Source organism: Salmo salar, chromosome 21 (genome assembly GCF_965601325.2).
Source record: "Salmo salar chromosome 21, fSalSal1, whole genome shotgun sequence".
NCBI classification, from domain to species: domain Eukaryota; kingdom Metazoa; phylum Chordata; class Actinopteri; order Salmoniformes; family Salmonidae; genus Salmo; species Salmo salar.
In genome coordinates, this window is record NC_138311.1 from 20,634,171 (window position 1) to 20,659,881 (window position 25,711).

Below are 25,711 nucleotides of genomic sequence, written 5' to 3' on the forward strand. Positions count from 1 at the left end.
AGTAGATAATTCACGTCCTAGTACGCAGTTCTGTATTGTAATTTTGTAATCAACAAGCTGAATATTGGTTTGATTACATAACATTTTTATAATTTGGAATTTTAAAACATCAGTGTTAGTAATCAATGAATGCTGTATAGGATTCATTTCAGGATTGGGGATTGTGGATTTAGGATTGTGGATTAACCATAAATCCACTCCTGGTTGAAGTTATTTGCATAACACATGTCACATCAAAGTTGTCTTTTTAGTCTACAAATGCCAACGTTTAATATAACAACTGAGGATAAGATGTATATTGTATACATGTGATTAGATTGGACTATGTGTGGATGTGGATGCTGGGTATTGGTTGGCGATGACACAGTAATTGGCCATGTGATGATTGTACTTTCCACTGATGTTATGTAAATAGCTTGTATTGACAGATGGAACCTCCAAAACCCAAACACGCTTTACCCAGCATAGGATGGAATAATATTGGTCGGTGCCTCAAAGTGTTTTGGGAATTTAGATTTATCCCTCTTTGAATAATTCCACTGTACTGTACATAATGTTATTGCCATGCGTACTGTACTATGTGACCTTATCTTGGATTAGCAGGGTGTTAACCTCTTTAATGTGAGCTTTGAACTTCTTAAGGAGTTTTACTAAAACTGATCAACTGAATCAAAATCAATTTTGACTTATTCTGTGATCTCAGCCAGGTTTCACTCCACTTCTAATTCCAATTAGTCACACTGGTGAATATTCATGGAACATGCCATTAAAATGTTGAGCTTCCTGTTTACACTGTTTAATTCAGTGAATAAATCACCAGTGGCATGGGGATAATGAGGATGACACAACTAGATCACAGACACACAAACAGATTGGCTAGGTTAAAGCACTGATGTGGCACACATATATGCATGCAGACAGACAGGCAGCCAGCCAGGAAGGCAGACGAAAGTGCGCCACACACACACACACACACACACACACACACACACACACACACACACACACACACACACACACACACACACACACACACACACATACGCAGAATGAGATGGAAGATGGACTGGGGGGCAGTGTGGTGTTGGTGGTCCATGTCAGAGTGCAGCTTGCTGTGACGGTTGCTGACACATACATCTGGTTGAGGGCCAGGGGCCACCTGAGCCAGGTGAGGGCGAGAGGGCAGTCTACCACCACTGACAGATTAACCTTGTACTGTATCTCTGCTGTGGGCTCCAACAAACTAACATACTCAACAGCACTGAGAAAATGCACCATGTACAAACAACCTATACTGTATATTTTCCTTCACAGTCTGATGCATGTGTCGGTCTGAAATGTATATTTTGATATCTTGAATGGGAGGGTATAAGTCTGAGTATGTGCTGCTGTCCTTAAATCATCACTCCGTACACTAAACTCCCGAAAGTGATTACTCCATAGCCTTCTGCTTATAGGTCTTTTAGCTTTCTTTGCGAGCAACTTGAGTTAAAGGTACAATACAGCCGTTTTTATCTCAATATCAAGTCATTTCTGGGTAACAATTAAGTACCTTTTATTGTGATTGTTTTCAATTAAAATGTTACAAAATAAACAACAATAGTTTCTTAGCAGAGAGCAATTCCTCAAGCAAGAATTTTGCTAGGACTATCTGGGAGTGGTTTGAGTTGGGAGGGGAAAACTGAAAGTTAGCTGTTATTGGCAGAGAGGTTTGGAACTCTCTTTCTTATTGGTCTATTAACTAATTTACCGCATGAATGCCAAACCTCCCTCCCACCAAAACAGGCTGAAATTTCAGGCAGTCTTTTCAAACAGCTCTTACACTAAAAGGGCATTATCATACATTTCACAGCATTATTTCAACCTCATAGTGTGGAGATACATATAAAACACAGGGAAATCACGTTTTAGACTGCACTGGGCCTTTAAACTCTGGACTTGCAGAATTTAGCTAACCATGGGTGAAATCAGCTCTTTTTCAAACGAGCTCGGGGATAGAGGCAGCTATGTTAGGAATCAGAGGGTGAGTTTTGATTGGTTCAAGGCCCGGGCCACCGTCTCCTTAGATGTCCCTCCTGTCTGACCTTAATATCCTCTGCCACTCCCGCTGGCCTCTAGGCAAGGCAGCGGCCCAAATGGACAAACAGCCCAGAATACGCTGAGTCTCTCTTTCTCCACCACAGCCATGGGACAAGCAGACTGTCAGATATTTTCCACTCACTGATCTGATCTGGGTGTACTAGATGCCTTGGCTGTTTGGCAGTTAGGAGCATTGGGCCAATAACTGAAAGGTTGCTGGATCGAAATCCCTAGCTGACAAGGTAAAATCTGTCGTTCTGCCCTTGAGCAAGGCAATTAACCCTAATTGCTTCATGGTCACCGTCAATAATGGCTAATCCCCTGGCTGTGACCCCATTCTCAACGATGTCTCAGGGGGAATGAAATACAGGTTACCCACTAGTACAGGTTACCCACTTGTACATACAGTGAAGCAGGACTATATAAGCACACCCTAATTAAATAATAATACAATTATTACTATACATGATCTGCACCATATATGTCCATATTTTGTAAGATGGTTATACTGTACCTCTATATTTCAGGCTGTTGTGCCTGTGAGCCTCTTATGTGTGTGATGCTGAACTTTACAGGTTGTTCAATTCTATTGACCAACCGTATGCAGAAGGAGACAATATTTCCCCATTTCCTTATTGGTTACTGATGAAGTTACAAAGTTGTAGAGCGTCAGCATTCCTGAGGCTCAAGGTCTCTACATGGTCAGTGGGGCATCAGGGATGTCTGAGTCTGACTGATCAACCATGCTTCTGCCTCACTGCCTTAAAGAGAGCAGCCAAATCATGAATCTGAATAGAGTGGGAATGACAAGTTGCTTTATTGCACGGCTCACCAACAAAGGCACTCGAAGTCACTCTCTAGACGCTAACAAGCTGTGGCATTTTAATATAGAATGGTTGCTGTGTGTCTGCAGGGAAATGGCTACAAATGATTGTTTTAATGCTTTAGCCTGAGTATCCCAATATTATACTAAGAAATGTAAAACGCATTGTATGTGTGATGATCACAGGAGAGAGAGAGTGTCTGAATAGATAGCCTGTATTACCGAGGAGAGAAGACCATTTTATCAGGATGTCGGAGACAAGATGAGTCAGTATCAAACCCCATATATCACAGACGCCTTAGTGATCTAAATTGCCTCTTGGTGCTTTTTGACAGAGGGACCTGGTCTGTAGACTCTGATTAATGAGGGGCGATTCTTCCTCAATTGGATAATAGACATTTGCTAATCTATCATTTGCATGTGAGACTGTAGAGTGGGTTGGCACTGGGGTAATTTGAGTGTGTTTGCAGGTGGCATTAGTTATGAAATAGGCTACATTCCTTTATATGTTTCCTTTGCTAATATCCTCACATCCATCAAAATGATTCCACAGACCATATTGAAAATGGCTTTGAAAAGCAATGCCTTTACGCGATGTAAAATATGTCTTTCGGTCTAGCAATATGAAACATAGGAAACATTCAAACTCAAAATGTGAAATAACAGCTTCCTTGCTTGAAGAATGCAGTTGACATGCTTCTGAATAATTCAATGACTATGAATCATAGGAGTGCCTCAGCCCTCCTCCCATCCCCGATCTTATCTGATCTTAAAAAAACAAAACAATTGTACATAGTGTTTCTTATTACTTCAAAGAGCTTCTGGACATCAGAACAGCAATCACTAACCTCAATTTAGATGAAGACTTCTACTTTAATGTGTCTTCGACGCAGGACATATTGCTCACTCCGGACCAGGCTCTATTCCCTCACACTCGGAAGAGGGAAAAGCCGTAATATACTATGCTTCTTGGAGTCATGGCTGAACAAGGACATGGATAATATACAGTTAGCTGTAAACAGAGCCACAGGTGACACAATCTCTATTGCACTGCACACTGCCCTTTCCCACCTGGACAAAAGGAACACCTAAATGTGAATGCTGTTCATTGACAACAGCTCATCGTTCAACTCCAAAGTGCCCTCTAAGCTCATCACCAAGCTAAGGACCCTGGGATTGAACACCTCCCTCTGTAACTGGATCCTGGACTTCCTGACGGGCCGCCTCCAGGTGGTGAGGGAAGGCAACAACACATCTGACAACACTGGGTACCCCTCAGAGGTGTGTACTTAGTCCCCTCCAGTACTCCCTGTTCACCCACAACTGCGTGGCAGCACACGGCTCCAACACCATCATTAAATTTGCCGACGACACAACGGTGGGACAGCTTGTAGGGAGGAGGTCAAAGATCTGGCACTGTGGTGCCAGGACAACAACCTCTCCCTCAATGTGGGCAATACAAAGGTTCTTATCATGGACTACAGGAAATGGAGGACCCGAACACGCCCCCATTCACATCGGTGGGGCTGTAGTGGAGTGGGTCAAGAGCTTCAAGTTCCTCAGTGTTCACATCATTAAGAACCCACAGTGGCTTGCAAAACTATTCACCCCCCTTGGCATTTTTCCTATTTTGTTGCCTGGAATTACAACCTTGAATTAAAATTGTTTTGGGGGGGGTTGTATCACTTGTTTCACAACATGCCTACTACTTTGAAGATGCTAAATATTTTTTATTGTGAAACAAACAAGAAATAACAAAAGAAATGAGAACATGAGCGTGCATAAATAGTCAGCTAACTATTTAGCTCCTTCAAGTTGGATGGGTTCCGCTGGTGTACAGCAATCTTTAAGTCATACTACAGATTCTCAATTGGATTGAGGTCTGGGATTTGACTAGGCCATTACAAGACATTTAAATGTTTCCCCTTAAACCACTTGAGTGTTGTTTTATCAGTATGCTTAGGGTCATTGTCCTGCTGGAAGGTGAACCTCCATCCCAGTCTCAAATCTCTGGAAGACAAACAGATTTCCCTCAAGAATTTCCCTGTATTTAGCGCCATTCATCATTCCTTCAATTCTGACCAGTTTCCCAGTCCCTGCCAATGAAAAACATCCCCACAGCATGATACTGCCACCACCATACTTCACTGTGAGGATGGTGTTCTCGGGGTGTTGAGAGGTATTGGGTTTGCTCCAGACATGGTGTTTTCCTTGATGGCCAAAAAGCTCAATTTAGCCTCATCTGAGCAGAGTACCTTCCATGTTTGGGGAGTCTCCCACATGCCTTTTAGCGAACACTAAACATTTTTGCTTATTTTTTTCTTGAAGCAATGGCTTTTCTTCTGGCCACTCTTCTGTAAAGCCCAGCTCTGTGGAGTGTACGGCTTAAAGTGGTCCTATGGACAGATACTCCAATCTCCGCTGTGGAGCTTTGCAGCTCCTTCAGGGTTATCTTTGGTCTCTTTGTTGCCTCTCTGATTAATGCCCTCCTTGCCTGGTCCGTGAGTTTTGGTGGGCGGCCCTCTCTTGGCAGGTTTGTTGTGGTGCCATATTCTTTCCATTTTTTAATAATGGATTTAATGGTGCTGCGTGGGATGTTCAAAGTTTTGGATATTTTTTTATAACCCAACCCTGATCTGTACTTCTCCACAACTTTGTCCCTGACCTGTTTGGAGAGCTCCTTAGTCTTCATGTTGCATCTTGCTTGGTGGTGCCCCTTGTTAAATGGTGTTGCAGACGCTGGAGCCTTTCAGAACAGGTGTATATATTGAGATCATGTGACACTCAGATTGCACACAGGTGGACTTTATTTAACTAATTATGTGACTTCTGAAGTTAATTGGTTGCACCAGGTCTTATTTAGGGGCTTCATAGCAAAGGGGGTGAATACACATGCACGCACCACTTTTCCGTTTGTATAAAAAATAAAAAAAATGTAACACGTAATTTTTTTATTTCACTTCATCAATTTTGACTATTTTGTGTATGTCCATTACATGAAATCCAAATAAAAATCAATTTAAATTACAGGTTTTAATGCAACAAAATAGGAAAAACGCCAAGGGGAATGAATACTTTTGCAAGGCACTGTATCATGGTCCGAACACCAATACAGTAAAGAAGAGGGCATGACAATGCCTCTTCCCCCTCAGGAGGCTCAAAATATTCAGCATGGGCCCTCAGATCCTCAAAAAGTTATACAACTGCACCATTGAGAGCATCTTGATTGACTGCATCACCACTTGGTATGGCAACTGCTCGGCATCAGACCGCAAAGCACTACAGAGGGTAGTGCGTACGGCCCAGTACATTAATGGGGCCAAACTCCCTGCCATCCAGGACCTCTATAACAGGTGGTGTCAGAGGAAGGCCCTAAAACTTGTCAAAGACTCCAGCCACCAAAGTCATAGACTGTTCTCTCTGCTACCGCAATGCAAGTGGTACCGGATCGCCAAGTCTGGGACCAAAAGGTTACTGAACAGCTTCTACCCCAAGCCATAAGACTGGCCACCCTGACTGTTTACAATGACCCTCTTAATTATAATTATATGTATTATTTTTCTTGCACTGGCTCTGTTTACACTCACACATACTACATTGACACACACATACACACTATAATAACGCTCACACACAAAACACACACATACACTCTCATACAGACAAACTTTAACACTCTTTCACACTCTTCACACACACTGCTGTTATTCTGTTTATTATCTATCCTGATTGCATAGCCAATCCTGATTACCTCAACTACCTCGTACCCCTCGGTACTGACATTCATTGTATAAAGCCTCGTTATAGTTATTTTATTGATACTATTTCAAGGTTCTTTTTTTTAATATATATTGTTATATTTAAGCGTTTCACAGTTAAGTCTACACCTTTTGTATTTGGCGCATGTGATGAATAAAGATTTGATTTGAATAGGTTAGCTGCCCTGCATACCGCCATTTAACATAGCATTACAGCTCTGCGGTCTGTAAAAAAAAAAAAATACGATTTCAGTGGGATTTACAATAAAGGAATAATGTCCTAGGTGTTTTGACTGAAATAATGAAATCAATGTGTGTCCTCTCAAATGGCCATGTGAAGTTGTTTGGAGATGTGGTTATGTGAGCTGGTGTCGAGGGTGGATGGTGGAGACCTTAGCTATACAACCACTGAAGAGAATGACAGGGTCCTTTTCCCTTCTCTGCCTGCAGCTAGTCCTTCTGCTCCTCTATGGCCTTGGTGTTCATGTATTGTACAGATCATCCCCCTCTCTCTCTCTCTCTCTCTCTCTCTCTCTCCCCTTCCTCCCTTCCCCTCATCACCCTGCCACACCTCCTCTTTCCCTGCTGAGCAACACCCACGCTGCTGCTGTGATCTCTCCTCCTTCCTCCATACTTTCATTCTCAAAACACAACACATGATGGTGGGAATTGATGAGACTGCCCTTTGCAGAGGAGAGGAGGAATTCAAGAAACAGGCTCCATCCATCAGCAGTGATTTGTGTGCCCTACAACCCCAGCGTCCCCCCTACATCCCACCCTCTCTTTCTCGCTCTCTCTCTCCCTCTCTCTCTTGCGCTCTCTCTCTCCCCTCTCACTCAGCCCCTCTCTCTCTCTCTCTCTCTCTCTCTCTCTCTCTCTCTCTCTCTCTCTCTCTCTCTCTCTCTCTCTCTCTCTCTCCCATCGCTCTCCCTCTCCCTCTCGCTGTGTCTCTTCAAAGCTGTTTTTACTGCACGGCCCCTGCACATCATTCCACTGCGATGGAAATTAAATGAAGGTGGCTTAATGCAGCTGAACGGAGGCATGCTTTTGAAGGATGTAGCCGGGTGAAGCGCCACTGCCAGATTCTTTTCCAGGGGCGGTGGATTTGTGCTGCTGAGGCGAGGACACAGCAATCACTCAGCCATGCAGAAGCCCTGACAAGAGAACTAATCTCTCCACCTGACTTGTGGAAGCTCCAGCTTTTTTCTCCCTGCATTATTTATCCCCAGTGCTAAAGACAGTGGCACAATGGAGCCAGCAACGTGAAGTAGATGGTCGATTTGTAGTCTTGGACGCACTGACCATAGTCTGCTGCGCACATGGATGTGTTTAGCTTTGTGAAGATGCCAAAGCTGTCAGGGTGAGTCGGATGGATGCTGTTGAATTTGCCTGTCTACTTCCATGCCACTTGTGTAATAGGTGGTGGTGCATACTTTACCCACAGGCATGATTTACAGAGAAACATGGGATTTAACAAGCACTGTTTAGAATGGAATCTGGTGTAATGATTGTAGAAACGGCAGATACTGTTAAAGGATTATTATAATGACAGTCTGAGTGCTGTCGCATGCGATTCCCATGAGAGAGAGAGAGAGAGAGAGAGAGAGAGAGCGAGAGAGAGAGAGAGATAAGGGGGAGTGATGTGGTCTATGTGTCTAAACTTAATGAGGTGCTTTGCTCAGAATGTGAATATATGGTCAGGTTTTAATCTTGCATTACACTGACTCTGTTGCATATGTGCTGGAGTGTTTTATGGTGGGCTTTATAGCATACGTACATAACCATGAATAAGTGGGTGTCAGCGGCACTCAACTGAAAATCCTATAGTTGTCTTTTTCCAATGGAATATTAGATATTTATACAGGAGTGTTTATAAAGTTGTATTTTGTAATGAGTCAAACGTAAAATAATGACAAAGAGATATGATGATAGTAATTAGACATGAGTGTATACTGTATAAGTGTATATTTAGCTAGAGGTTCTTGTGTTTAGTCAGTAGATTGAACTGAGGAAACTTTTGTTAATGATTGCAATGACTTCAGTTGTGCGCTATGAGGCAGAAATCTTGCCATGTTGTGTTATTTTAAGCCTACTATTTCCATATACTGTTGTCAGCATCTAGCAGACAACAATTCAATATGATATGAAGTGTGTTCAGCCCCCAGGGTGAGTTGCCAATCTATATTGTCAATGCTGTTGCATCTGATTAGGTTGCAGCTTGATCATGTCACCACATTACTTGCACATATTGTAATTTACAAAACTCAACTACAGTACCATGCAGTTATAACTAGGCTATACAGCATAAAATGAGAGGAAATGTGACTGGAATCTGGATGTCTGTCTGTATATTGTAAAAATTCTGAGTAAAATGAAAGGTCTCCCAGACAGACAGTCACCTTTTGGCTCTGTTGAATCTGGTTCAATCTGCAACACTGCATGTCTATGGCTTTGACATCAGTTTATCATCTAACCTCATATCACATTAAATGTCACATTTTCCTGATAAACAAACACTTGTGATGTCAAGTGTCTCAATGAAAGACTTATAAACTCAGCAAAAAAAGAAACGTCCTCTCACTGTCAACTGCGTTTATTTTCAGCAAACTTAACGTGTAAATATTTGTATGAATATAACAAGACTCAACAACTGAGACATAAACCAAACAAGTTCCGCAGACATGTGACTAACAGAAATGGAATAATGTGTCCCTGAAGAAAGGGGGGGTCAAAATCAAATTTAACAGTCAGTATCTGGTGTGGCCACCAGCTGCATTAAGTACTGCAGTGCATCTCCTCATGGACTGCACCAGATATGCCAGTTCTTGCTGTGAGATGCTACCCGACTCTTCCACCAAGGCACCTGCAAGTTCCTGGACATTTCTGGGGGGAATGGCCCTAGCCCTCACCCTCCGATCCAACAGGTCCCAGACGTGTTCAATGGGATTGAGATCCAGGCTCTTCGCTGGCCATGGCAGAACACTGACATTCTTGTCTTGCAGGAAATCATGCACAGAATGAGCAGTAGGGCTGGTGGCATTGTCATGCTGGAGGGACATGTCAGGATGAGCCTGCAGGAAGGGTACCACATGAGGGAGGAGGATGTCTTCCCTGTAACGCACAGCGTTGAGATTGCCTGCAATGACAACAAGCTCAGTCTGATGATGCTGTGACACACCGCCCCAGACCATGACGGACCCTCCACCTCCAAATGGACCCCGCTCCAGAGTACAGGCCTCGGTGTAACGCTCATTCCTTCGACGATAAACACGAATCCGACCATCACCCCGTGTGAGACAAAACCGCGACTCGTCAGTGAAGAGCACTTTTTGCCAGCCCTGTCTGGTCCAGCGATGGTGGGTTTGTGCCCATAGGCGACGTTGTGGCCGGTGATGTCTGGTGAGGACCTGCCTTACAACAGGCCTTACAAGCCCTCAGTCCAGCCTCTCTCAGCCTATTGCGAACAGTCTGAGCACTGATGGAGGGATTGTGCGTTCCTGGTATAACTCGGGCAGTTGTTGTTGCCATCCTGTACCTGTCCCGCAGTAGAAAGGCCTCTTTAGTGTCCTAAGTTTTCATAACGGTGACCTTAATTGCCTACTGCCTGTAAGCTGTTAGTGTCTTAACGACCGTTCCACAGGTGCATGTTCATTAATTGGTAATGGTTCAGTGAACAGGCATGGGAAACAGTGTTTAAACCCTTTACAATGAAGATCTGTGAAGTTATTTGGATTTTATGAATTATCTTTGAAAGACAGGGTCCTGAAAAAGGGAGGTTTCTTTTTTTTGCTGAGTTTAGGATGATTCACAGAAATATGTCCATACCTGTTGAATGACAAATGAAAAGCACATTATTAAATAAATGGCAATGACTTCTACAAGGGACGACTAAAGATTATCGCAAGTCATTTTTGTGCAAGTTAGTAGATTTACCAAATCACTGAATATCTAGATCTGTATCTATTTTATTCTGAATATAACCATAAACAAAACATTGCTGTGTGTTTTGGGGAACACCATGTAAATGTCTTATTTGGAACGAAGGAGGACAGGCCTGTTACTTTAAATGATGTCACTGTTTCTCCACACTGTTGTCTTTCCATGGCAGTGAATGTTTATGATGTTGCTGCTGTTGGGGCATTAACGTCAGCGCACCGCTGTCACTGTTAATAATGGAGCCTATGATTGTGTTCTTACTGTAGTGTTACACAGGTTTCCTCTACTGCCAGCCTGCATTGCAGGCTAGCTGTCCACCCTATAGTTATCTAATGATGGCAAATGGAATGTTTTAGAATGTAATAAGATAGACTGTATGTGTTTCAGAGATCCAGGAGAATACAGATCTCTTTTATATTTGGCTCTGCCTCATGCCTACCGACACCCTGTCGTCTCAGCTGTCACACAGAAGAGCTTGTTCCAGCCTTGTTTTTCTCTCACCGCAGCAATGGCACCTTCCTTGTGCAAATGCTCTAAAACACATGGCTAACATGTATTCAGGTTTTGTGTGAGGGAAAGCTTTGTTTACGTTTTTTTGAATCATTATGTGAAGGATACTGAAACACAAATAATATCCCTTTTGATCATTTTTTTAACTACAGATGTAGGATCTTGTTGGTGCAATAATCTTGCACCAACAGGAAATGTGGATTATAATTAATGGACATCTTTCTACGGTTGACACAATTTTCTTAAGGGAAAATCAAGTCTGAAATTTCAAAGTGGAAATGACAAACATCAAAATACTTTTTAAATGTCAAATACATTACAGGCTTTGAATGTCCTGCATTGCAGGAAAGTTCTCCTACAACAGAGGGTAATCAAATGAATAACCTACATCTGTACATTATGGGTGTAAGTCTTGTTTTACCACAGTATGAGGGTTAAGTAGGAAGGCCAATCGGTAAGAACAGGACCAGCAATTGTTACACTTCTGGGGGGTTAACAAGCCCAGCTATGTAAACCAGGTTAAAAGGAGGATATAAAAAGTGAGAGCTACAGTGTGTCTGTCCATTGCTGTACTATGAAGGTGGTAAAATACACTTTTTTTTGCAGTCGAAGTTTCACCAGGTTTCTACAGCCTCAGATATTTATCACTTACAAATAAACACTCCTCAAAGCTTAAAAACTCTGTTCAACATAAACATATATATTTTTACAAAATGCCCCAAACAGATTTTTACTTAGTGACGGGTATATGCAAAACTGGTTTGAGCCAGCCAGCATGTCTTTATGGTAAAAGCTCTAACATTTGGTTTATGAAAAGTCATATAAAAATAAGCATTTGGGCGGAAGTATGGAATGGCATGTTTAATGCATGATTCCCCCATGCCTGTGTGTGTTTTTTTTTTTATAAAGCGCTCTGTCTAAAATAGAAGTTGTGAGTATACTGTAATGAGATTGCAATTCAGAACCAGTGGTTGTTTGGCTTAAAGCATCTTTACTCTCTAGACGCATGAAGCCAAAGCCTACTTAAAAACAAAGCTACTTTATGTTGAATATTTAGACAACTAGACATGATGGCTTACAGCACTTTAGTACTTTCTGTTGTTTTACTCAATTTTCTTCTAGGCGTTCACCATTACAGCTTTAGATAATGACATTCATGAAATAAGTTTGCCTAGGTCAAGCCCATTTTACCTATCCAGTTTCCACATACATAACTCACTGGACTGGACAACATTTGATTACCCTAAATGTTCATTAGAGTACAAGGGAGGAGGTCTGTTTTAGAAATGGGGGCCTCTTGGGGACAAGTATGGCGGAGATGGCATGGTAGAGGATCCAGCTGGCTGGTGAAAAGAGAGAGAGAAATAAAGAGAGTGAGAGGAAAAAAGGATGAGCGAGGAAGAGAAAAAAGGAGAGAGATTACTGGAAAAAGAGAGGTTTCAGGCAATCATTTGTTTTGTTCTCTTGCTTTAAAGCATGAATGCAGCACTACAATAATGTACAGTAGAATTCAAAGGCAACCCTGTGGCCAAGGGCCAATTGGATTTATTTAAGACTTAACATGAGCATTGGGGGGCGAAAGGATTTGGGCAGGGTATATACTGTACAGTACGAAAGGGTCTGGGCAGGGTATATACTGTACAGTATGAAAGGGTCTGGACAGGGTTTATACTGTACCGTGTGAAAGGGTCTGGGCAGGGTTTATACTGTACAGTATGAAAGGGTCTGGGGAGGGTTTATACTGTACAGTATGAAAGGGTCTGGGCAGGGTATATACTGTACAGTATGAAAGGGTCTGGGCAGGGTATATACTGTACAGTATGAAAGGGTCTGGGCAGGGTTTATACTGTACAGTACGAAAGGGTCTGGGCAGGGTATATACTGTACAGTATGAAAGGGTCTGGACAGGGTTTATACTGTACAGTACGAAAGGGTCTGGGGAGGGTTTAAACTGTACAGTATGAAAGGGTCTGGACAGGGTATATACTGTACAGTATGAAAGGGTCTGGACAGGGTATATACTGTACAGTATGAAAGGGTCTGGGGAGGGTTTATACTGTACAGTATGAAAGGGTCTGGGCAGGGTTTATACTGTACAGTATGAAAGGGTCTGGACAGGGTATATACTGTACAGTATGAAAGGGTCTGGACAGGGTATATACTGTACAGTATGAAAGGGTCTGGGGAGGGTTTATACTGTAAAGTATGAAAGGGTCTGGGCAGGGTTTATACTGTACAGTATGAAAGGGTCTGGGCAGGGTGTATATTGTACAGTATGAAAGGGTCTGGGGAGGGTATATACTGTACAGTATGAAAGGGTCTGGGCAGGGTATATACTGTACAGTATGAAAGGGTCTGGGCAGGGTTTATACTGTACAGAATGAAAGGGTCTGTGCAGGGTTTACACTGTACAGTATGAAAGGAAGTGAACAATGGAAATATACACAGTCGTAATAGTATCTTTGTAGAGTATTTCAATATTCTCTTTATTGTAGCAAACAACTTGTGATTTGTATATAACATGCTGTTTCATACGTTGATACAGTTAATACTGTAAGTACAGCAAAGTACTGCCATGGGTGGTTTGAGTGGCGTGTGTGTGCCTGGGCAATAGTACAATTCATTTCTGTGTGTGTGTGTGCGTGTGTGTGTGTGCGCGTGTGTGTGTGTGTGTGTGTGCTTGTGTGTGTGTGTGTGTGTGTGTGTGTGTGTGTGTGTGTGTGTGTGTGTGTGTGTGTGTGTGTGTGTGTGTGTGTGTGTGTGTGTGTTCGTGTTCGTGTTCGTTCGTGTGTTCGTGTTCGCGCGTCTGTCTACAACTGATTTCCAATTATATTCATTTCTCAACAGGAAACATTCAGAAACCGGAAACATTCAGAAACTCCAAGTCATCTGTGTAGCTTCCCACTGGGAAGTTGCAATGGCATAGTGCATTTTATTAGTTGTACAGTACAGATAATATTTATAAAGAATACACATACACTACCTTTCAAAAGTTTGGGGTCACTTAGAAATGTCTTTGTTTTTGAAAGAAAGCACATTTTTTGTCCATTAAGATAACATCAAACTGATTAGAAATACAATGTAGATGTTGTAAATGACTATTGTAGCTGGAAACGGCTGATTTTTTTATGGAATATCTACATAGGCGTACAGAGGTCCATTATCAGCACACATCACTCCTGTGTTCCAATGGCACGTTGTGTTAGCTAATCCAAGTTTATCATTTTAAAATCTAATTGATCATTAGAAAACCCTTTTGCAATTATGATAGCAGAGCAGAAAACTGTTGTCCTGATTTAAAGAAGCAATACAACTGTCCTTCTTTAGACTAGTTGAGTATCTGGAGCATCAGCATTTGTGGGTTCGATTACAGGCTCAAAATGGATAGCAAAAAATAACTTTCTTCTGAAACTCATCAGTCTATTCCTGTTCTGAGAAATGAAGGCTATTCCATGTGAGAAATTGCCAAGAAACTGAAGATCTCGTACAACGCTGTGTACTACACCCTTCACAGAACAGCACAAACTGGCGCTAACCATGATAGAAAGAGGAGTGGGAGGCCCCGGTGCGCAACTGAGCAAGAGGACAAGTACATTACAGTGTCTAGTTTGAGAAACAGACGCCTTACAAGTCCTCAACTGGCAGCTTCATTAAATAGTACCTGCAAAACACCAGTCTCAACGTCAACAGTGAAGAGGCGACTCTGGGATGCTGGCCTTCTAGGCAGAGTTCCTCTGTCCAGTGTATGTGTTCTTTTGCCAATCTTAATATTTTATTTTTATTGGCTAGTCTGAGATGTGGATTTTTCTTTGCAACTCTGCCTAGAAGGCCAGCATCCTGAAGTCTGATCAATTTGATGGACAAAAAATGTGCTTTTCTTTCAAAAACAGGGAAATGTCGAAGTGACCCCAAACTTTTGAACGGTAGTGTAAGTAGAAGCAGATCAGCCTATGGTTTATATAACATAGGACACACATTCGCACTTGAACTGGTGCCGACAGACACAGTTTCTCCCAGGCTAAATGAGGAAGAACATCTCTATTTGATTATGTTCTGGCTCTCCCTGAATAACATGTAGACAGTGTTCAGACAAAGAGCCAGCAGGATTTCAACCACACTCACAACAACAATACTCAGTAAGATCTTGGCGAGTGGTTTAATTCCCAGATGTCAATTTTTCTCAACACAGAGGAGATTAGCTACGACGTAAAATATCCTATCGAGAAATGGTAGAGAGAGAGAGAGACTGCCTGCCATAACGTAGTAGTTTCCCATGGCAACAATATCAGCACTTACAAATAGGGGAATGTAATATTCAGCTCTTTTGAAATAATGGTAAAATATAGATAGACGGTCTTGCCCAGCAGCAGAATCCAATGCACGGCGCTAGATACCGATACTCTCCTATCTTACTGTATGGACAACAACTGTGAAATGTTCACACCACTCTGGGGTCTGGATTTGGCTCCATTTACTGTGTTAATTATTCTCTCCTCCTGCTGATCATTTTGCACGTGTGATGTAGGTGGTTTACAACGTTTTGTTACCTTTACATATGCCAAATAATCAGTGAGAGATGCTACACAACATGGACCTATTAAATGGCTCACCATGACAGAGTGGTTCTACATTTCTGCTGCATGACAAGTATTCGAGTGTAGCATTCATACTTTTAGCTTGAAAAATGACGCAATGTTTTCATAGGTTCTCTTTCAAAAATCTAAATAAATTGTATTTGTCACATACACGTGTTTAGCAGATGTTATTGCTGGTGTAGCGAAATGCTTGTGTTTTTAGCTCTAACAGTGCACTAATATCTAATAATTTCACAACAATACACACAAATCTAAAGTAAGGGAATGGAATTATATAAATATTATATAAATATATAAATATTCAAGCGAGCAATGTCAGAGCGGCATAGACTAAGATACAGTAGAATAATATAGAATACAGTATATACATATGAGATGAGTAAAATATGTAAACATTATTAAAGTGACTAGTGTTCAATTATTAAAGTGGCCAGTGATTTCAAGAGTTATGTATATAGGGCAGCAGCCTCTAATGTGCTAGTGATGGCTATTTAACAGTATGATGGCCTTGAGATAGAAGCTGTTTTTCAGTTTCTCGGTCCCAGCTTTGATGCACCTGTACTGACCTTGCCTTCTGGATGATAGCGGGGTGAACAGGCAGTGGCTTGGGTGGTTATTGTCCTTGATGATATTTTTGGCCTTCCTGTGACATCGGATGCTGTAGGTGTCCTGGAGGGCAGGTAGTTTGCCCCCAGTTATGGGGTCAGACCGCATCACCCTCTGGAGGATCCTGCGGATGCGGGTGGTGCAGTTGCCATACCAAGGAGTGCTACAGCCTGACAGGATGCTCTCAATTGTGCATTTGTAAAAGTTTTGAGGGTTTTAGGTGCCAAGCCACATTTCTTCATCACACTGTCTGTGGGTGGACCATTTCAGTTTGTCAGTGATGTGTACGCAGAGGAACTTGAAGCTTTCCACGTTCTCCACTGCGGTACCATCTATGTGGATGGGGGGGTTCTTCCTCTGCTGTTTCCTGAAGTCCACAATCAGCTCCTTTGTTTTGTTAACGTTGGGTAAGAGGTTATTTCCCTGGCACCACATTCCCAGGGCCCTCACCTCCTCCCTGTAGGCTGTCCTGTCATTGTTGGTAATCAGGCCTACTACTGCTGTGTTGTCTGCAAACGTCATGATGGGTGAACAGTCATGATGAACAGGGAGTACAGGTGGGGGCTGAGCACACATCCTTGTGGGTCCCCACTTTTAAGGATCAGCGAAGTGGAGATGTTTAATCCTACCTTCACCATCTGTGGGCAGCCTGTAAGGAAGTCCAGGACCCAGTTGCACAGGGCACGGCCAAGAGCTTAATGATGAGCTTGGAGGGTACTATGGTGTTGAATGCTGAGCTGTAGTCAATGAACAGCATTCTTACATACAGTTGAAGTCGGAAGGTTACATACACTTAGGTTGGAGTTATTAAAACTCGTTTTTCAACCACTCCACAAATTTCTTGTTAACAAACTATAGTTTTGTGCATGACACAAGTCATTTTTCCAACAACTGTTTACAGACAGATTATTCCACGTATAATTCACTGTATCACAATTCCAGTGGGTCAGAAGTTTACATACACTAAGTTGACTGTGCCTTTAAACAGCTTGGAAAATTCCAGAAAATGATGTCATGGCTTTAGAAGCTTCTGATAGGCTAATTGACATAATTGGAGTCAATTGGAGGTGTACCTGTGGATGTATTTCAAGGCCTACCTTCAAACTCAGTGCCTCTTTGCTTGACATCATGGGAAAATCAAAAGAAATCAGCCAAGACCTCAGATTTTTTTTTTGACCTCCACAAGTCTGGTTCATCCTTGGGACAAATTTCCAAATGCCTGAAGGTACCACGTTCATCTGTACAAACAATAGTACGCAAGTATAAACACCATGGGACCATGCAGCCGTCATACTGCTCGGGAAGGAGACGCGTTCTGTCTCCTAGAGATGAACGTACTTTGGTGCAAAAAGTGCAAATCAATCCCAGAACAACAGCAAAGGACCTTGTGAAGACGCTGGAGGAAAGAGGTACAAAAGTATCTATATCCACAGTAAAACGAGTCCTATATTGACATAACATGAAAGGCAGCTCAGCAAGAAAGAAGCCATTGCTCCAAAATCACCATTAAAAAAAAGACAGACTACTGTTTGCAACTGCACATGGGGACAAAGATCGTACTTTTTGTAGAAATGTCCTCTGGTTTGATAAAACAAAAATAGAACTGTTTGGCCATAATGACCATCATTATGTTTGGATGAAAAAGAGGGAGGCTTGCAAGCCGAAGAGCACCATCCCAACCATGAAGCACGGGGGTGGCAGCATCATGTTGTCATGCTTTGCTGCAGGAGGGACTGGTGCACTTCACAAAACAGATGGCTTCATGAGAAAGGAAAATTATGTGGATATATTGAAGCAACATCTCAAGACATCAGTCAGGAAGTTAAACCTTGGTCGCAAATGGGTCTTCCAAATGGACAATGACACCAAGCATACTTCCAAAGTCAAGGTATTGGAGTGGCCATCACAAAGCCCTGACCCCAATCCTATAGAGAATTTGTGGGCAGAACCGAAAAAAGTGTGTGCGAGGAAGGAGGCCAAAAAACCTGACTCAGTTACACCAGCTCTGTCAATTCACCCAACTTATTGTGGGAAGCTTGTGGAAGGCTATCCAAAACGTTTGACCCAAGTTAAACAATTTAAAGGCAATGCTACCAAATTATAATTGAGTGTATGTAAACTTCTGACCCACTGGGAATTTGATGATAAAAATAAAAGCTGAAATAAATCAATCTCTCTGCTATTATTCTGACATTAGCATCAAATAGCCCCCGTGATATACAACATTTCAGGGAAGTTAAGAACAAATATACACAGGCAGTTAGGAAAGCTAAGGCTAGCTTTTTCAAGCAGAAATTTGCATCCTGTAGCACAAACTCAAAAAAAGTTCTGGGACACTGTAAAGTCCATGGAGAATAAGAGCAACTCCTCCCAGCTGCCCACTGCACTGAGGCTAGGAAACACTGTCACCACCGATAAATCCACTATAATTGAGAATTTCAATAAGCATTTTTCTACGGCTGGCCATGCTTCCACCTGGCTACCCCTACCCCGGTCAACAGCCCTGCCATCCCCACAGCAACTTGCCCAAGCCTCCCCCACTTCTCCGTCACCCAAATCCAAATAGCTGATGTTCTTAAATAACTGCAAAACCTGGACCCCTACAAATCAGCTGGGCTAGGCAATCTGGACCCTCTCTTTTTAAAATTATCTGCCAAAATTGTTGCAACCCCTATTACTAGCCTGTTCAACCTCTCTTTCGTATCGTCTGAGATTCCCAAAGATTGGAAAGCTGCCACGGTCATCCCCCTATTCAAAGGGGGAGACAATCTAGACCCAAATTGCTACAGACCTATATCTATCCTACCCTGCCTTTCTAAGGTCTTCGAAAGCCAAGTTAACAAACAGATTACCGACCATTTCGAATCCCACCGTACCTTCTCCGCTATGCAATCTGGTTTCAGAGCTGGTAATGGGTGCACCTCAGCCACGCACAAGGTCCTAAACGATATCATAACATCCATCGATAAGAGACATTACTGTGCAGCCGTATTCATCGATCTGGCCAAGGCTTTTGACTCTGTCAAACACCACATTCTTATTGGCAGACTCAACAGCCTTGGTTTCTCAAATGACTGCCTCGCCTGGTTCACCAACTACTTCTCTGATAGGGTTCACGTGTCAAATCAGAGGGCCTGTTGTCCGGACCTCTTGCAGTCTCTATGGGAGTGCCACAGGGTTCGATTCTCGGGCCGACTCTCTTCTCTGTATACATCAATGATGTCGCTCTTGCTACTGGTGATTCCCTGATCCACCTCTACGCAGACGACACCATTCTGTATACTTCTGGCCCTTCTTTGCACACTGTTAAATAACCTCCAGACGAGCTTCAATGCCACACAACTCTCCTTCCGTGGCCTCCAACTGCTCTTAAATGCAAGTAAAACTAAATGCATGCTCTTCAACCGATCGCTGTCCGCACCTGCCCGCCCATCCAGCATCACTACTCTGGACGGTTCTGACTTAGAATATGTGGACAACCACAAATACATAGGTGTCTGGCTAGACCGTAAACTGTCCTTCCAGACTCACATTAAGCATCTCCAATCCAAAATTAAATCTAAAATCGGCTTCATATTTTGCAACAAAGCATCCTTCACTCATGCTGCCAAACATTCTCTCATAAAACTGACCATCCTACCGATCCTTGACTTCGACCATGTCATCTATAAAATAGCCTCCAATACTCTACTCAACAAACTGGATGCAGTCTATCACAGTGCCATCCGTTTTGTCACCAAAGCCCCATATACTACCCACCACTGCGACCTGTACTCTCTCATTGGCTGGCCATCGCTTCATACTCGTCGCCAATCCCACTGGCTCCAGGTCATCTACAAGTTTCTGCTAGCTAAAGCCCCGCCTTATCTCAGCTCACTTGTCACCATAGCAGCACCCACCCGTAGCACGCGCTCCAGCAGGTATATCTCACTGGTCACCCCCAAAGCCAATTCCTCCTTTGGCCGCCTTTCCTTCCAGTTCTCTGCTGCCAACGAACTGCAAAAATCACTGAAGTTGGAGACCCATATCTTCCTCACTAGCTTTAAGCACCAGCTGTCAGAGCAGCTCACAGATCGCTGCACCTGTACATATCCCATCTGTAAATAGCCCATCCAACTACCTCATCCCCATACTGTATTTATTTATTTATCTTGCTCCTTTGCACCCCAGTATCTCTACTTGCACATTAATCTTCTGCGCATCTACCATTCCAATGTCTAATTGCTATATTGTAATTACTTCGCCACCATGGCCTATTTATTGCCTTACCTCCCTTATCTTACCTCATTTGCACTCACTGTATATAGATTTTTCTTTTCTCTACTGTATTATTGACTGTATGTTTGTTTATTCCATGTGTAACTGTATTGTTGTATGTGTCTAACTGCTGTGCTTTATCTTGGTCAGGCCGCAGTTGTAAATGAGAACTAGCCTACCTGGTTAAATAAAGGTGAAATATATATATATATATTTAAATAGTCTGTGGATCTATCTGGGCGGTAAGCAAATTGAAGTGGGTCTAGGGTGTCAGGTAAGGTAGATGATCCTTGGCTTGTCTCTCAAAGTACTTCATGATAGCTCATTTAGTTCAGTTACCTTTGCTTTCTTGGGTACAGGAACAATGGTGGATATTTTGAAGTATGTGGGGACAGCAGACTGGGATATGGAGAGATTGAATATGTCCGTAAACACACCAGTCACCTGGTCTGTGCATGCTCTGAGGACGCGGCTAGGGATTCCATCTGGGCAGGTAGCCAAGCGAGGGTTAACATGCTTAAATGTTTTACTCACATCGGCCACAGAGAAGGAGAGCCCACAATCCTTGGTAGCGGGCCACGTCAGTGGCACTGTTATCCTCAAAGCGGGTGAAGAAGGTGTTTAGCTTGTCTGGAAGAAAGATATTGGTGTCTGCAATGTGGTTGGTTTTCCCTTTGTGGTCCGTGATTGTCTTTAGACCCTGCCACATATGTCTTGTGTCGGAGCCGTTGAATTGCGACTCCACTTTGTCTCTATACTGACGTTTTGCCTGTTTGATTGACTTACGGAGGGAATAAATACACTGTTTGTATTCGGCCATATTCGAAGTCACCTTGCCATGGTTAAATGTGATGGTTCGCGCTTTAGTTTTACGCTAATGCTGCCGTCTATCCACGGTTTCTGGTTAGGGTAGGTTTTAATAGTCACAATGGGTACAACATCTCCAATACACTTCCTGATAAACTCAGTCACCATGTTTCGTGTATTCGTCAATATTATTCTCGGAGGCTACCCGGAACATATCCCAGTCAGAGCGATCAAAACTATCTTGAAGCATGGATTCCGATTAGTCAGACCAGAGTTGAATAGTCCTTAGCATGGGTACTTCCTGTTTGAGTTTCTGCCTTTAGGAAGGGAGGGGCAAAATGAAGATCAGATTTGCCGAAGGGAGAGAGAGGGCCTTGTAGGCGTCCCAGAAGTTGGAGTAGCAGTGGTCGAGTGTTTTAGCAGCGCGAGTACTACAGTCAATGTGTTGATAGAACTTCAGTAGCGTTTTATAAGGTGCCACTCATCTGTCCTACGGTCATTCTCACCTCTTTTCCCTGCAGAAGATCACTACGGCTCCTAAAGCTCTCCTCAGCATGACTATATCCCTGTCTTCCTACTTAACTTTTTCAGGCAAACTGTGAGGTTAATGCTGCTGAACGTAGGACCTCAGCTTCTGTCAATAGTGTTGTGTATCGGTATTGGTATTTATTCAGATCCCCATCCTCCCAGCGGTCCCAGCTTGCGTGGCCGAAGCCAAATGCAACTGGGACAAACATTTGTCCAGCATAGTCCAAACCAGACATTTTGCTATCATGGACATGGAGGAGCTAGGGTTCGGCAAGCTGTCACTGGCAAACCACCTCAACCACAGTGCCTAGGCACCGACTGGCACTTCTCTCCCTGGGAAGACAGAGCACTTTTCCGCATCCAGGCAAGGTCTACTTGTCTGTGGCACATTCAGTACGGACGTTGAACATAATATCCCTACTGTTGGCTTACCAGGCCCATTTGTTACTGGGGATAGGCAATCTCTTAGACATCAACACAGCCATCCAGAACCTATTGAAGGAGATCTGCATCATTACAGATTTCAACCTCCGGGCCTCCAGAGGCGCCATTCAAGGCTGTGGGTGCTCCATGAGCCTTGCTGTGTTAGAGGCGAGAGCCCTGTGGCTCAACTTGTCCAGCCTCTTGGACAAGCAGATTTCCTTTACGGTCCTATTGAGCCGAACGAACTGTTTGGGCCAGTACCGGAGCAACCCAGTCTACCCCTTGACGAGCCAAGGCTTTGCGGCAGGGAAAGGGCAACACACTGGCACCAGGGTTTTCCACACTGCAAAGCCCCCAGCAATGAAGCAGGCAGCGAACCCACAGTTTGAGTCTCCTAACAGAGGCTGGCGGTGGGGAAAGCCACCCTTTGCTGCAGCCGCATCTAAGTTCCGCCCAATTGTATTTGAGGGGCCTCCCGAGTGGCGCAGCAGTCTAAGGCACTGCATCACAGTGCTAGTGGCGTCATTACAGACCCGGGTTCGATCCAGGGCTGTATAACAACCGGCCGTGATCAGGAGTCCCATAGGGCAGCGCACAATTGGCCCAGCATTGTACGGGTTAGGGGAGGGTTTGTCTGGGGAGGCTTTACTTAACTCATTGTGCTGTAGCGACTCCTTGTGGTGGGCCAGGCACTTGCAGGTTGACATCGGTCGTCGGTTGAACAGTGTTTCCTCTGACACATTGGTTTGGCTGGCTTCCGGGTTAAGCGGGCGGTTGTTAAGAAGCGAGGTTTGACAGGTTATGACTCGACCTTTGCATCCCAAGCCCGATGAGGAGTTGCACTGGTGATACAAGATCAAAATTGGGGCAAAATGGAGGGTAAAATACAACAACAACAAAAATTTGAGAAACAAGTTTTTGAAAGAGAACTCAAGTTTTCTTTTGTAACCCCGGTTCTAATAGTATGAGTGAAAGTAAGGGACCCTTAGTTGGTTTCTGATTCCTAATTATATGGCAGGAACTCAGACCCGGGTTCGATCCCGGGCTGTATAACAACCGGCCGTGATCAGGAGTCCCATAGGGCAGCGCACAATTGGCCCAGCATTGTACGGGTTAGGGGAGGGTTTGTCTGGGGAGGCTTTACTTAACTCATTGTGCTGTAGCGACTCCTTGTGGTGGGCCAGGCACTTGCAGGTTGACATCGGTCGTCGGTTGAACAGTGTTTCCTCTGACACATTGGTTTGGCTGGCTTCCGGGTTAAGCGGGCGGTTGTTAAGAAGCGAGGTTTGACAGGTTATGACTCAACCTTTGCATCCCGAGCCCGATGAGGAGTTGCACTGGTGATACAAGATCAAAATTGGGGCAAAATGGAGGGTAAAATACAACAACAACAAAAATTTGAGAAACAAGTTTTTGAAAGAGAACTCAAGTTTTCTTTTGTAACCCCGGTTCTAATAGTATGAGTGAAAGTAACGGACCCTTAGTTGGTTTCTGATTACTAATTATATGGCAGGAACTCCTTAGCTGGGTCAAACAGAGGGGAGACATTACTTTCACACTCCCCCAAAATTTCAGATGCCAAAGCAGGTGCCTCTCCACCCCAGGAGGAGGCATCTTGTCTGAGAGCTTTGGTATGTGTCTCAAATGTCACCCTACTCCCTATTTAGTGCACTACTTTCTACCAGTGAACATAGGGAACAGGTGTGTGTTTGTGGGGGGGGGGGGTCAACAGAGTGGCAGATGATAAACCAGTTAAGCAACATTTTCACTACACAGCTGAAAATTACTTCCAACACACCTGAAAACACTAGCAATATTCTCCCACTTTCGGGTATTTATGCAGTGGTTATGTTGAAGAAAACTCTGTTGTACTGTACAGCAGCAGATACACTGTCATGACATTATGGTGATAAACATTTCTTTTTTTTTTACAATTTGACCTGCATGTAGCTAAGGTATTTGAATGTTAATAGTACAGTAGTGAGGGGCAAATATATTGGAATCTCCTACAGGGATGTTTACTGTAGATCAAAGGGTCAATCTGCAGTTGCTACGTCCAATTTTAGACATCCAATGTTAAATAATGATATGTACACAATGATTATCAATGCCTCATGAGCTCAGTCGAACCCCATCAGAACCCACAATATAAGCGTATATACCTCCAATGTTTGTAAGGAAAGTAAATGTAAACAAACACTGTATAGCCTCAAAATATGGTTAAAACTATAACTTTGATCATCCATAGCCCTGCCTATGAATTTGAGAGTCGTTACATTTCTCCAGCCCCATCACTCAGCTTTTTACCAAAACAGTGGTGGGGATTGTTATTGTTTAAACGGCGGATTGCCGCTTTAAGGATAATAAAACTGCGTATTGCCCCACAAGCACAATAAACATCAGGAGTTATACCTATTTCCTGTTTATAATGATGTGTGTCTTGTTGTAGCCATAATGGCCGACAGCCACTCGAATCCTTAATGGTGAAACTGCCACGTCCGTTTGCGATATTACAACAACAAAGAAGTTACTGCAAACACTGAACACTGTTATTTTCCCTCGGACATCATTGCAAGCGGGATAGAGCAGCAGCATATGGACTGCAATTTTTTTTTTTACCATGATGTGCAATGCTCCCCCAGCCTTCCCTACCTCTGCTTTGTCAACAAAACAAAAACAATAACGACTGTGGGGTGGACAGTGGCACTGTTTCCCCCTACTGTGGATTCCATCTTTAACCCTCAATATGGGTAATGAGAGTGATGTCGATGCCAGTGTCTGGCTTTAGTTTCACTCATGGAGATTATCCCTGTGAATTATTCAAGCAGAGTGGAGTGGTCTTGTGTTCCAATGGCCGTGCTTGGTGTAGTCTCTGCCACCTATCAAGCAAAGGAAGATAATTCATTAGCACCAAGTCTTCAGGGTATATACTATGACATGTTCTCACCAAAATCTGGTTGATAAAGACAAAGAGAGAGAAAGAAAGAGAGGGAGAGGAGAGAGAAAGAAAGAAAGAGAGGGAGAGGAGAGAGAAAGAGGGAGAGGAGAGAGAAAGTGCAAGGTAGTGAGTGGAGTGATAAAGAAAGGATGAGATTAATTTAGTTATGCTACGTTTATTACCGACTGAAAAGGGATAGCGCCCCTGACTGCATACAGGCTCAAGACCATTGGATTCTTATGGTCGATTGTTGGTTTGATGTTGGTTTCAACTTAATAAACTATGCACAAAAATCACACCTTTTGAGGCAAAGATATTTCTTCCTCCTTCCCCACACATAGATGTTGACATTTAGCCGATGTAAAATGAAGTCCCTTTAATAAATGCGGCGAGGTTGTGATCTTTGTGTTTAAACTTGGAGTATAAAGTAGAGCCTGAACTATGCCTGACC

General features: G+C 43.2%; 1 protein-coding gene across 3 annotated transcripts in view; it reads left to right on the top strand.

Moving 5' to 3' along the window:
* The window catches only part of frmpd4 (FERM and PDZ domain containing 4), a 52,128-nt gene that overhangs the window by 254 nt on the left and 26,163 nt on the right, over window positions 1–25,711 (top strand). The window contains exon 1 of one of the 3 annotated variants that reach the window (XM_014164379.3): window positions 7,589–8,020. The exons of the other annotated variants lie outside the window; for them this stretch is intronic. Coding sequence (XP_014019854.3) covers window positions 7,980–8,020 — 41 coding nt within the window. The 5' untranslated portion in view covers window positions 7,589–7,979. Of the gene's footprint in view, window positions 1–7,588; window positions 8,021–25,711 lie in introns of those variants that run through there. 3 annotated transcript variants of the gene reach the window in all.